The sequence below is a fragment of the Mesoplodon densirostris genome, chromosome 19 (genome assembly GCF_025265405.1).
Source record: "Mesoplodon densirostris isolate mMesDen1 chromosome 19, mMesDen1 primary haplotype, whole genome shotgun sequence".
Classification (NCBI taxonomy): Eukaryota; Metazoa; Chordata; class Mammalia; order Artiodactyla; family Ziphiidae; genus Mesoplodon; species Mesoplodon densirostris.
Window position 1 is genome coordinate 37,136,900 of NC_082679.1, and position 12,235 is coordinate 37,149,134.

The 12,235-nt window shown below is 56.1% G+C and overlaps 1 protein-coding gene across 1 annotated transcript; it reads right to left on the bottom strand.

Annotated features, from left to right (window-relative positions):
- Positions 1-6,780: 6,780 nt before the first annotated feature.
- Positions 6,781-8,488, bottom strand: LOC132480307 (metallothionein-1E). The gene is made up of 3 exons (XM_060084411.1): positions 8,354-8,488; positions 7,578-7,643; positions 6,781-6,872 (listed from the first exon to the last, which is right to left on the bottom strand). Exons 1-3 carry the CDS (start codon positions 8,379-8,381, stop codon positions 6,781-6,783), a joined length of 186 nt encoding a protein of 61 aa, XP_059940394.1. The 5' UTR covers positions 8,382-8,488.
- Positions 8,489-12,235: the final 3,747 nt, after the last annotated feature.

Here is a 12,235-nt window from a genome sequence, read left to right on the forward strand (position 1 = left end):
CACCCAGCACAGGCTGGCTCCTGAAATCCCCTCTTCACACAGGACACCTGTGGGTGAGTGCGGTCCTGACTCTTGGGCCACGTGACTCGTCTTTCTCTTTGACTTTCCATCAAATAGCAAATCCCTCCAGAAGTTGTCAGGAGGACCAGCTCTCGCCATTATTTACAGGTCACTCAGCGCCTCACTCCTTCCTAATAAATACCACCACCACGTTGTAAATGCAGAATCTGACACTACCCTGCACAGGCAGACATGAAGTCCTTCATGTGGAACCAGTTTCCAGGTACTCTGCCTCTTGTTGGGAAATGGCTGGGCATTACCTACAAATTCCTAGTCACTTTGCTGCTTTCCAGTAGCCAAGGGCTGGATTTTGAAGGCAGCGTTCAGCCTGACCTAAAGGAACTTCCAAAGATTCAGAGCCAACTCACCGCAGGGAGCTCTCAGGGGTAGCAGGTGTCCTCTCACTGGCACTGGGCCAGCCGAGACGGATGTTCCCTGTGGGGATGGTGGGAAGAGCTACTTCAGGTGTGGGTGATCCACACAGTGGGGCGTTTGAAAGTGTTTTCCGTGTTCAACATACTCCTTTGATGAACTCATGGTTTTTTTTTTAATGATTGAAGTATGGCTGATTTACAATATTGTGTTAGTTTCAGGTGAACAAACATGTTTTTACTTTTTAATTTTTTCCTGTATTACTCTGATCCTCATACCTTTATTCAAATTTATTGAATCAAAAGTTGGGTTTTGTATTTTGTGTCCTTTGAAATTTTTCTTAGTAGTTCACTTAATTTTATTTTACCAAAGTTTAGGTTTGTGAAGTTAGAAAATAAAAACCACAGCTAGAAAATTCACACATCTTTCAGTGCAGGGAGTTTGAGACTTCCAGGTAGGGATTCAGGTAACTGGAGGTGTGATTCCAACTTCTTTAGAGTCTATGAAGCCTAAGATCTATGAGGAAGATCTATGAGTGAAGTTAGCCAGGGAAATCAGAGGATGGGAAATGAGGCATTGAGAAGTCACCAACCCTTGCCATGCCACGAACCCTTGCCATGAGAATGGAGGGGACCTTGTATCTGCTCAACACCCTTAGAGCATCTGGTCTAATGCTCTTCCATTGTACGGAAGATGAACCCAGTGAGGGAGTGTGGCTTGTCTTAGGCACTCAGTTTGTTAGGGACTCACATTTTGTTCCAGTACCCAAGTCTCTGCACTTCTCATCCAGTCTCCTACACCAGCCCTGGATGGCACAAAAGCCCTTATTCCCAATGCACAGAAAAAAGAGCCGAGTCGGAAGAGTGTCAACAACTTTTATTACAACTCACATATTTCAAAGGAAAGGGAATGTAGCAATCAAGTCAGAGTTGTAGGAAAACACAGGTCGGCCCGTGGTCCTCCATTGACACCTGGGGCAGGCTCTCCGCGACATCAGGCACAGCAGCTGCACTTGTCCGAGGCCCCTTTGCAGACGCAGCCCTGGGCACACTTGGCGCAGCCCACGGGGCAGCAGGAGCAGCAGCCTGGGGAGGCAAGGGCAGCGTGCAGTCGGACCACGCGTTGTCCACAACCACCCTTCCCAACACCAGGCCTGGCCCCAGCCGCCCTCAGGCCCAGACCCTGAGTTTACGACGGTGTCCTCTGTCCTGAGAGAATTGCTCTCAGACACTAGGTTCAGGTTGCCTGCCCCATCTGTGCCCAGGACAGGGCACAGCGCCTTGGACAGACAGTGAGCAGGGCCTCTGGGGCAAGAGAAAGCCGGCCCCCAGCACCACCAGTGATGTGAGCCACGTCCTCAGGATCAAAGTGGAGGCAAACCCCTCACAGAGTAGCTCCCGCTCGGGATAGGGAAGCTCTGGGTTGCTTCGACAGGAAGGGGCTGCACCAGGTCCGAGAAGCCACACACGGTCGCTCGCTCATGTCCCTACAGTGCTTCAGTCCCTGGGAGGATTCAGAAGCGTGACTCAGGAGGCAGGAGGACTAGTTCTAGTGACAGGTCTGAGGTTGTTGGTTGGTGACCCGTCTGGGCCTCAGTCTCCCTGTTCTCTAGTGCGCGCCTGGGTCTCGGTCATGTCGAAGGTGATTCCAGCTCTGATTGGGAATCCCTTCCTGGTGAGGGGGGTGCCGGGAAGTTTGGTCACTGTCCTGCTCCTGCCTGCTGAGCTCTGGGCTCCCTCCTCGCACTCAGCCCACACCCCGCATTGCCAGAGAAGGCCCCGCACACTCACTCTTCTTGCAGGAGGTGCATCTGCAGGCCTTGCAGGTGCAGGAGCCAGCGCAGCTGCAGGAGCCGCCTGCCAGGAAGGGAAAGGCCAGCAGTGAGCAGGGAGAGGGATGCAGGAGCTACAGCAGACGGTCAGCAATGCCTCCCTGAACCCTCCTCCTCCGTCAGGACGCAGCCCTGGGAGCTCGTGTCCACTCAGGCGGATAGAGAAGCCCCAGCTCGTCTCTTCTGGTCCAAGGAGAGTAGGTCCCCTCCTGATGGGACTCCACAGGGAAGGTCCCAGGCTCCAGACCCAGCCCAGGCTGACTGGGGCTGGGGGCCAGGGCCCATGGCCTGAACCCCAAAGAGGCAGTGTCCCCTCCTCCCATCCAGTCCTGGCAGCTCCGAGGCCTCCTCCAAACACGGGGTCCCGGTCTAGCAATCCCCTGACCAGCTGGGTGACCTCAAGAAGGACAGCCTGGAGCCTCCGTGCCCTCAGTGTCAACAGAGAGGCAAAGGGAGACTGACATGCTCCCAGGGGCCTGGCTACCAAGAAAGCCCCGGACCCGTGACAGGAGTCCTCCTGAGCTCAAACTCAAAACCCTCCCTTGTCGTCCTGTGCCTGGGAAGGGGGCATCCTAAGGCTCAAAGCCAGGGCTCCCTTACCAGTGGGGCAGGAGCACTTGGGGTCCATCTGGAGGAGAAGTGAGGCCCGAGGTCCAAAGCAAGGGGCGAAGCGGCTGCACGGGTCCGGTGGGGGCCGTGTGGGAGCGAGGAGCCCGGGGGCTCAGTTATAGGCCGAGGAGGCGGCCCGGGCGCAGAGGCCCCGCCCCCGCCTTGCACGCGCCCCGCGGATCCGCGCCCGCGCCCGGGCCCGCGCCCGCGCCGTCCGCAGCGCCCTCAGCGCCCTGGGCCGGGCTGTGAGCAACAGGCGGGGCCGAGCGCACGATTCCACTTCGGGGCCGGCTGGAGCGGAGGAACCGGGTGCCGTGCGGTAAGCGGTGTCCCAGCCCCCTGGCCGCCCCTTCCCAATGTGCCCGACGGGAGCAGCCACCCTGTTGGCGGGTTGCGCAGGACTCCAGCTCCCGCGTCCTTCGGTCTTCCCCGCCCCGGGCCCCGCGCCGCCGGCCTGCGGGTCGCCGTTTCCTGCAGCCTGAGAACAGCCCCCGCCTCCCGCTCGTGTCCCTGGCTTGGCTGGAGCCGGGGAGCGGTGTCAGAGACGGCAGGCGGCTGTGACCCTCAGCACCGTTTCGCCCAGCCCATGTGTCCCCAGGCGTTGCCAGCCCCGGTCCCCACCACGGTCCTTTGGAAGCATGTTTCCGGTACCGTCTCCTGGAACTGCAGCGCGGTGAACATTGCCTTCAGCCGCTAGTCCTCCTCACTTGTGTTTTCCTTTCCTGAAGGGATCATGGCTCATTTCCGCGGGGGCTTCTTTGCCTCAACTTTCCAGGGGGGCTCCTCACTGTAGCCAGTCCACCCCACGCCAGGGTGGAGGTTCCCCAATCATGGGATGCTCCCCAGGGATGGCGTCATTGTAAGTGATAGGCAGACCTGGCGTTAAATAACAAAGCGAGACAAGTGGATAGTTCCCTTTGAGTAGTCCCGACAGTTACTCACCGTGGAGTCCAGGCCAAGCCTTGTTCATCACTTTTGCTCTTTGAACTGTCACACCAACCGGGAAGGGAGATCCTAGTCAGGAGCCCGTTTCCCAAAGGCCAAACTACCTACAGTACAAGGAGGCTCCGGAGGCAGGCACACGGTGCTGGGGAGTGGTGCCCTGCTTCTGTGCTTTGGTCGCTTCGCAGCTGAGAGAGGGAGTCGGTGAGAAAGCTCCCCTTTGGCCCAGAGCTGTGTCCTCAGCCCGTCTCTACCATGTCCAGCTCAATCCTGGGGGCGACCAGAGTGACAGAATAGGAATGGATTTATGACTTTGTGGCTACCTTCTGACTCTCTCCTTCAGTAGTGTTCAAGAGGTTTCTTTTGGTATAACATATTTCGGAAAATCGCTGAAAAGAAAATGGTCAGGAAATCCGGATGCAGGTGACAGCAGAAATGGCAGGATCCTTCTGTATGTGTCAGGAGGACGGCGACTGTGTGACTCACGGCTTTCTACTTGTAGTGTCAACGGCTCTTGGCGGGAAGGCCGGATAACCCTCTCAGGGGAACTGGTCCCAGGCTCACAGGGTTGATGAGGACGGCCCAGAGCACAGAGCTAAACACACCATCCTTGCTTGCGTGTCTGGAAGGAGGACAATGTCTCCTAGGCTAATGATAACACATAAATAAAGAGATAAATAAGTGAATCGGTGATCCGATGGATTTACTCACTGAGTGCCCAGTAGGTTCTGACCTTCTTTGCGTGTATTCAATTCTGTAATCCCGAGAGCCAGACACTATTATTTTGCCCTTTAGAGCAGAGGAGACTGAGCCAGAGAGAGGTTATGTCACAGTGCTGTATGTGACACAGGTGGGACTGGCCCTCCTGCAGGCTGACTGCAGCCCCCCGCCCAACCGGACACCATGTCATCCCATGAAAGGTGAGAACACGGAACACCTGGCACAGCGGCGGCAGTGGGAAGGCCCTGAGCTGGCAGGCAGAGCCCTCTGCACAGCTCTGTGACCTCTCTGGGCTTCAGCCTCCCACCTCTGCAGCCAGGAGCGCAGCTGGACCGTCTCCGAAGACCCTTGCAGCCCTGAAAAAGGAGAGGCCGGATTCCGCCTCCAGTGATGTCATGACCGGCACCCTGTGGCCGGGAGGTGGGACAGCTGTAGTGTAGGCGCCGTCCTCTGAGTACAGGCTGTGTGCCCTTGGGTAAGTTGCTTAACCTCTCTGCAATTGGCACCCTCACTCCAGACCTTGCAGGTTCACTGAGCCTGTGCAAATGCTGTGGCGGTGCCTCGTTCCATGGGGCTTGTTGGAGAACCTCCCCACGCCCTCTGGCACCGGATAAGCAAGGTTCCTATCCATCTGTGCCCTCACCATGAGCTTGCTTGCAAACCAGGGAGCCTTTCTCCAGGAGCTTGTTGGGAGCTCAAGGATTCTCTGTGCACAAATGTCAGTGTGGAGAGAGCGATCATAAAGGACACCGTTCGGGAAGCCCGAGCTAGGAGCGGGGCCACTATCTGGCTTATTCCCCCTCATTGAAATTAATCTTTTTTATCGAAAGGAGGAAATGAAATCTCCGAGAGTATCAGTGACTTGCCAGGTCAGGAAGTGGCGTGCTGGCTGTGAACCCGAGTGCCTGACACCGACACCCACGCACGCAGAACGGGCCGGCTCCTGAAATGCCCCCCTTCACACAGGGCACCTGTGGGCAATCTTGCTCCTGACTTCTGAGCCACGTGTCTCCTCTTTCTCTCCGAGTGCCCATCAACTAGGCGTTCCCTCCCCAGACCGCCAGGGGGCGCAACACCTGAAATATATTACCTGTTCCCTCAGCACACACTTCTTGCTAATAAACAGCACCAGGCCCTCCGCACTGCAGCACCACCATCACTCTGCAGAGGAACACGTGAAGTCCTTCTTCTGAAAGCAAGTCTCAGGGAAACAGCTGGGAAATTCCCACCAAATTCAAATCACTATCGGGGTGTCAAGTAGCCACGGGCTGCATTTGAGGGAAGGGAAGATGTCAGCCTGATCTAGGGAGGAACTTGCGAAGACTCAGAGCCAAGGCCCTGCAGGGAGCTGTCACGGGTGGCGAGTGTCCTGTCAGTAGCCCTGGGCAAGCCAAGACTGATGTTCCCTGTGGGGAGGCAGGGGGCAGAGCTGCTCCAGGCGTGTGTGGTCCGCACAGTGGGGCGTCTGTGAAGCGTTCCCAGGACTCGGGCACACCTTCAATGTAAGTGCAGCATATGAAAGCGTCCAGCTTTCAGAATTGCTCCTCCACGTATGAAGGTGATTTGACGTGTTGAAGGGAAAAATGGGTGTCACATATCGTGTCCTTTTCTATTTTATCTCAGCGATTCTTTTTACTGACCAGGGTTAAAACGGTGGCAGAAAATACAAATAGGTCTTTCCAGGGTGTTTTAGACGCCAGTCGCGTGTAGAAGTCAAACAAGAGGGGTGTGGGATTCCATCCCCTCTGGGTACTTTTCCAGGCTCTCATCACCGAGGACTGAGTTTGGCAGGGGCCCCCAGAGAAGGAAAATGAGAAATGGACAACGTTCTCTGCAATCCATACTCGTAAGGGGAATAGAGGGAGTGTGTCCTCTGTGTGTCCAGTGCCCTATGTCATCTGGCGAGGCTTTCATTTGGAGCTGAGAAACTGAAGCTCAACTTAACCTAAGGGGCTAAGACGCTCCGTGTGCGTGTGTTTTGGGGGGTGGGGGGGTACTCTTTGGTCCAGAGCCGAGGTCTCTGCACGTCCCGTCCAGTTCCCCACGCCAGCCCTGATGGGCACGGCGTCTCTTTGTTCAAGACAGAAGAAGGAAGACAGAGCCAGAATAAAGTCAACAACTTTTATTACAACTCACGTATTTCATAGAAAAAGGAATGTAGCGTCAGGTCCGCTTGTATGAAAAACGGTAAAATGCAGGTTTGTCCTGGTTGCCCTGTTGACACCTGGGGCAGGCTCTCCGCGACATCAGGCACAGCAGCTGCACTTGTCCGAGGCCCCTTTGCAGACGCAGCCCTGGGCACACTTGGCGCAGCCCACGGGGCAGCAGGAGCAGCAGCCTGGGGAGGCAAGGGCAGCGTGCAGTCGGACCACGCGTTGTCCGCACCCACCCTTCCCAACAGCAGGCCTGGCCCAGCCGCCCTCAGGCCCAGACCCTGAGTTTACGACGGTGTCCTCTGTCCTGAGAGAATTGCTCTCGGGCACTAGGTTCAGGTTGCCTGCCCCATCTGTGCCCAGGACAGGGCACAGCGCCTTGGAGAGACACTGAGCAGGGCCTCTGGAGACAAGACAAAGCCAGCCCCCAGCACCACCAGTGATGTGAGCCAAGTCCTCAGGATCAAAGTGGAGGCAAACCCCTCACAGAGCAGCTCCCGCTCGGGGTAGGGAGGCTCTGGGCTGCTTCGACAGGAAGGGGCTGCACCAGGTCCGAGAAGCCACACAGGGTCACTCGTTCATGTCCCTACTGTGCTTCAGTCCCTGGGAGGATTCAGAAGCGTGCCTCAGGAGGCAGGAGGACTAGTTCTAGTGACAGGTCTGAGGTCGTTGGTCGGTGACCCGTCTGGGCCTCAGTCTCCCTGTTCTCTAGTGCGCGCCTGGGTCTCGGTCATGTCGAAGGTGATTCCAGCTCTGATTGGGAATCCCTTCCTGGTGAGGGGGGTGCCGGGAAGTTTGGTCCCTGTCCTGCTCCTGCCTGCTGAGCTCTGGGCTCCCTCCTCGCACTCAGCCCACACCCCGCATTGCCAGAGAAGGCCCCGCACACTCACTCTTCTTGCAGGAGGTGCATCTGCAGGCCTTGCAGGTGCAGGAGCCAGCGCAGCTGCAGGAGCCGCCTGCCAGGAAGGGAAAGGCCAGCAGTGAGCAGGGAGAGGGATGCAGGAGCTACAGCAGACGGTCAGCAATGCCTCCCTGAGCCCTCCTCCTCCGTCAGGACGCAGCCCTGGGAGCTCGTGTCCACTCAGGCAGATAGAGAAGCCCCAGCTCGTCTCTTCTGGTCCAAGGAGAGTAGGTCCCCTCCTGATGGGACTCCACAGGGAAGGTCCCAGGCTCCAGACCCAGCCCAGGCTGACTGGGGCTGGGGGCCAGGGCCCATGGCCTGAACCCCAAAGAGGCAGTGTCCCCTCCTCCCATCCAGTCCTGGCAGGTCCGAGGCCTCCTCCAAACCCTGGGTCTAGCAATTCCGTGACCTGCTGGGTGACCTCAACAAAGGCAGTCTTGAGCCTCTGTACTCCCCATTCAAAAATAGAGGCTGGAAATCTCTGGCGATCTAGTGGTTAGGGGACAGCGCTCTCACTTCCTAGTGTCTGGGTTCCGTCCCTGGTCAGGGAACTAAGCTCCCACAAGCTGAGTGGTACAGCCAAAAAACAAAACAAAAAGTAGATTAAGAAAATGCTGTCGCTGCCCCGGCTGGGAAGAAAGCACTGGGTGAACCGCGGCCGTCCACTTGGGCTCGAATGGAAACTTCTTCCTCATCTAACCCCAGGGACACTGTGTCCTGGGCTGAGAAGCGGGCATCCAAGGCCCAGAGCCAGGGGTTCCTTACCAGTGGGGCAGGAGCAGTTGGGGTCCATTTGGAGCCAAGGCGAGGCCGGGGGTCGAAAGCAAGCGGCCAAGAGGCCCGTGAGCTGGTGGGAGGCGTGTGGAGCCTAGGAGCCTGCTTGCAGTGTTTGTACCCAGAGGAGGCGGCCCGGGCGCAGAGGTCCCACCCCCTCCTTGCACCCGCCCCGCGGATCTGCGCCCGCCCCGCCCGCAGCGCCCGGGGCCCGGCTGTGAGCAACCCTTGGGGCCGAGACAGGATTCTCCCAGGGTACGTGGGTCCGCTCTGCGCACGGAGAGCCGTCTTTGGTGCCTGCTCGCCGGTAGGGACTGTTTGCCGGGAGGTGCGCGGTGTCCTAGCCTCCCTGTCCGCCCCTCCCGATTTTCCCGAGGGCGGCAGCCACCTTGTTCCGGGATTTTCCAGCAACCCAGCCTCTGTATCCTCGCTGTCTTCCCCACCACCGGCCCCCGCGCTGTTGTCTTCAGGTTCCCCCTTTCCGGAGCCCGTGTGCAACCCTAGTCTCGCGCTCCCGTCCCAGGCATGGCTGGATCCTGGGAGTTGTGTGCAGAGGGCGGCGGTGGATGTGACCTTCACCACCAATCCTCCGACTCCCTCTTCCCCCACCATTTCCTGTCCTGGTCCCCACGATGGTCCTTAGGCAGCGCTTCTCTAACGTTTCTCCGTAAGAGCACCGCGACCAACTCAGGCCTCTGCCTCCCATCCTTCCTTCTTTTCTGCACTACTGAATGGATGGGTGGGCACACTTGTCCCTGTGCTCCTGGCCTAAACTTGGCAGGGGATTTCCTGATCCTAGCCAGTCCCCCCTGCACCAGGATGGAGGTTCCCAAAGGATGAGATCCCACCCCGTGGAAGGGATCATTGTAAGTGATGGGCAGACCTGGCATTAAAGAGCACAGCATGAAGAGTGGTTATTTCCCTTTCAGTATTCGGCAGTGGGAAGGGCACTGAGCAGGCAGTCACATCCCTCTGCATAGCTCTGTGACCTCTCTGGACTTTAGTCTCCCATCTCTGCAGCCAGAAGCACAACTAGACTGTCTGAAAGGACACTTCCAGCTCTGAATAATGATAGGCAGGACTCAGCCTTCAGTGACCTCCTAATCGGCGACCTTTGGCAAGGAGGTGAGACAGCCTTGCTATAGCTTCAGACCTCTGAATATGGTCTGTGTGCCCTTAGGCAGGTTGCTGAAACTCTGGGTAGCTGGCGCAATCCTTCCAGCCCCTGCAGGTTCACTGTGTTACTGGTTCAATATAGATCAAGTGATAGGGAGGGTGGGCATTGATTTTGTGTTCCTCCAAATGGTGTGGCAGCATCTTATTCTAGGGGGGCTATTGCAGGGCATGCGCACTCCCCCTGCCAGTGAATCAGTAAACTTGCAATCAAACCTTAACCTCCTGCCTAGAGTCATGCTTGCAACACCATGAGCCTTTCCCCAAGAGCTTGTTGGAATTCATCAAAATTGTGTCCCAGGAAAGTCACTGTGAACAGAAGCAGCCTAATAGACACTGTTTATAAAGCCCTAGTGAGGAGCTAGGCCACTCTCAATACCACACAGGGATATCATCTCCTTTTTATAGGACATGGAGACTTAGAGAGGTCGAGCGACTCATTTAGGATATGCGGCTGGTAAGTGCCACTGTGGTCTGTGAACCAAGACTGCCTGACACCAGCACCCGTGCACCCAGCACAGGCTGGCTCCTGAAATCCCCTCTTCACACAGGACACCTGTGGGTGAGTGCGGTCCTGACTCTTGGGCCACGTGACTCGTCTTTCTCTTTGACTTTCCATCAAATAGCAAATCCCTCCAGAAGTTGTCAGGAGGACCAGCTCTCGCCATTATTTACAGGTCACTCAGCGCCTCACTCCTTCCTAATAAATACCACCACCACGTTGTAAATGCAGAATCTGACACTACCCTGCACAGGCAGACATGAAGTCCTTCATGTGGAACCAGTTTCCAGGTACTCTGCCTCTTGTTGGGAAATGGCTGGGCATTACCTACAAATTCCTAGTCACTTTGCTGCTTTCCAGTAGCCAAGGGCTGGATTTTGAAGGCAGCGTTCAGCCTGACCTAAAGGAACTTCCAAAGATTCAGAGCCAACTCACCGCAGGGAGCTCTCAGGGGTAGCAGGTGTCCTCTCACTGGCACTGGGCCAGCCGAGACGGATGTTCCCTGTGGGGATGGTGGGAAGAGCTACTTCAGGTGTGGGTGATCCACACAGTGGGGCGTTTGAAAGTGTTTTCCGTGTTCAACATACTCCTTTGATGAACTCATGGTTTTTTTTTTAATGATTGAAGTATGGCTGATTTACAATATTGTGTTAGTTTCAGGTGAACAAACATGTTTTTACTTTTTAATTTTTTCCTGTATTACTCTGATCCTCATACCTTTATTCAAATTTATTGAATCAAAAGTTGGGTTTTGTATTTTGTGTCCTTTGAAATTTTTCTTAGTAGTTCACTTAATTTTATTTTACCAAAGTTTAGGTTTGTGAAGTTAGAAAATAAAAACCACAGCTAGAAAATTCACACATCTTTCAGTGCAGGGAGTTTGAGACTTCCAGGTAGGGATTCAGGTAACTGGAGGTGTGATTCCAACTTCTTTAGAGTCTATGAAGCCTAAGATCTATGAGGAAGATCTATGAGTGAAGTTAGCCAGGGAAATCAGAGGATGGGAAATGAGGCATTGAGAAGTCACCAACCCTTGCCATGCCACGAACCCTTGCCATGAGAATGGAGGGGACCTTGTATCTGCTCAACACCCTTAGAGCATCTGGTCTAATGCTCTTCCATTGTACGGAAGATGAACCCAGTGAGGGAGTGTGGCTTGTCTTAGGCACTCAGTTTGTTAGGGACTCACATTTTGTTCCAGTACCCAAGTCTCTGCACTTCTCATCCAGTCTCCTACACCAGCCCTGGATGGCACAAAAGCCCTTATTCCCAATGCACAGAAAAAAGAGCCGAGTCGGAAGAGTGTCAACAACTTTTATTACAACTCACATATTTCATAGGAAAGGGAATGTAGCAATCAAGTCAGAGTTGTAGAAAAACACAGGTCGGCCCGTGGTCCTCCATTGACACCTGGGGCAGGCTCTCCGCGACATCAGGCACAGCAGCTGCACTTGTCCGAGGCCCCTTTGCAGACGCAGCCCTGGGCACACTTGGCGCAGCCCACGGGGCAGCAGGAGCAGCAGCCTGGGGAGGCAAGGGCAGCGTGCAGTCGGACCACGCGTTGTCCACAACCACCCTTCCCAACAGCAGGCCTGGCCCCAGCCGCCCTCAGGCCCAGACCCTGAGTTTACGACGGTGTCCTCTGTCCTGAGAGAATTGCTCTCAGACACTAGGTTCAGGTTGCCTGCCCCATCTGTGCCCAGGACAGGGCACAGCGCCTTGGACAGACAGTGAGCAGGGCCTCTGGGGCAAGAGAAAGCCGGCCCCCAGCACCACCAGTGATGTGAGCCACGTCCTCAGGATCAAAGTGGAGGCAAACCCCTCACAGAGTAGCTCCCGCTCGGGATAGGGAAGCTCTGGGTTGCTTCGACAGGAAGGGGCTGCACCAGGTCCGAGAAGCCACACACGGTCGCTCGCTCATGTCCCTACAGTGCTTCAGTCCCTGGGAGGATTCAGAAGCGTGCCTCAGGAGGCAGGAGGACTAGTTCTAGTGACAGGTCTGAGGTCGTTGGTCGGTGACCCGTCTGGGCCTCAGTCTCCCTGTTCTCTAGTGCGCGCCTGGGTCTCGGTCATGTCGAAGGTGATTCCAGCTCTGATTGGGAATCCCTTCCTGGTGAGGGGGGTGCCGGGAAGTTTGGTCCCTGTCCTGCTCCTGCCTGCTGAGCTCTGGGCTCCCTCCTCGCACTCAGCCCACACCC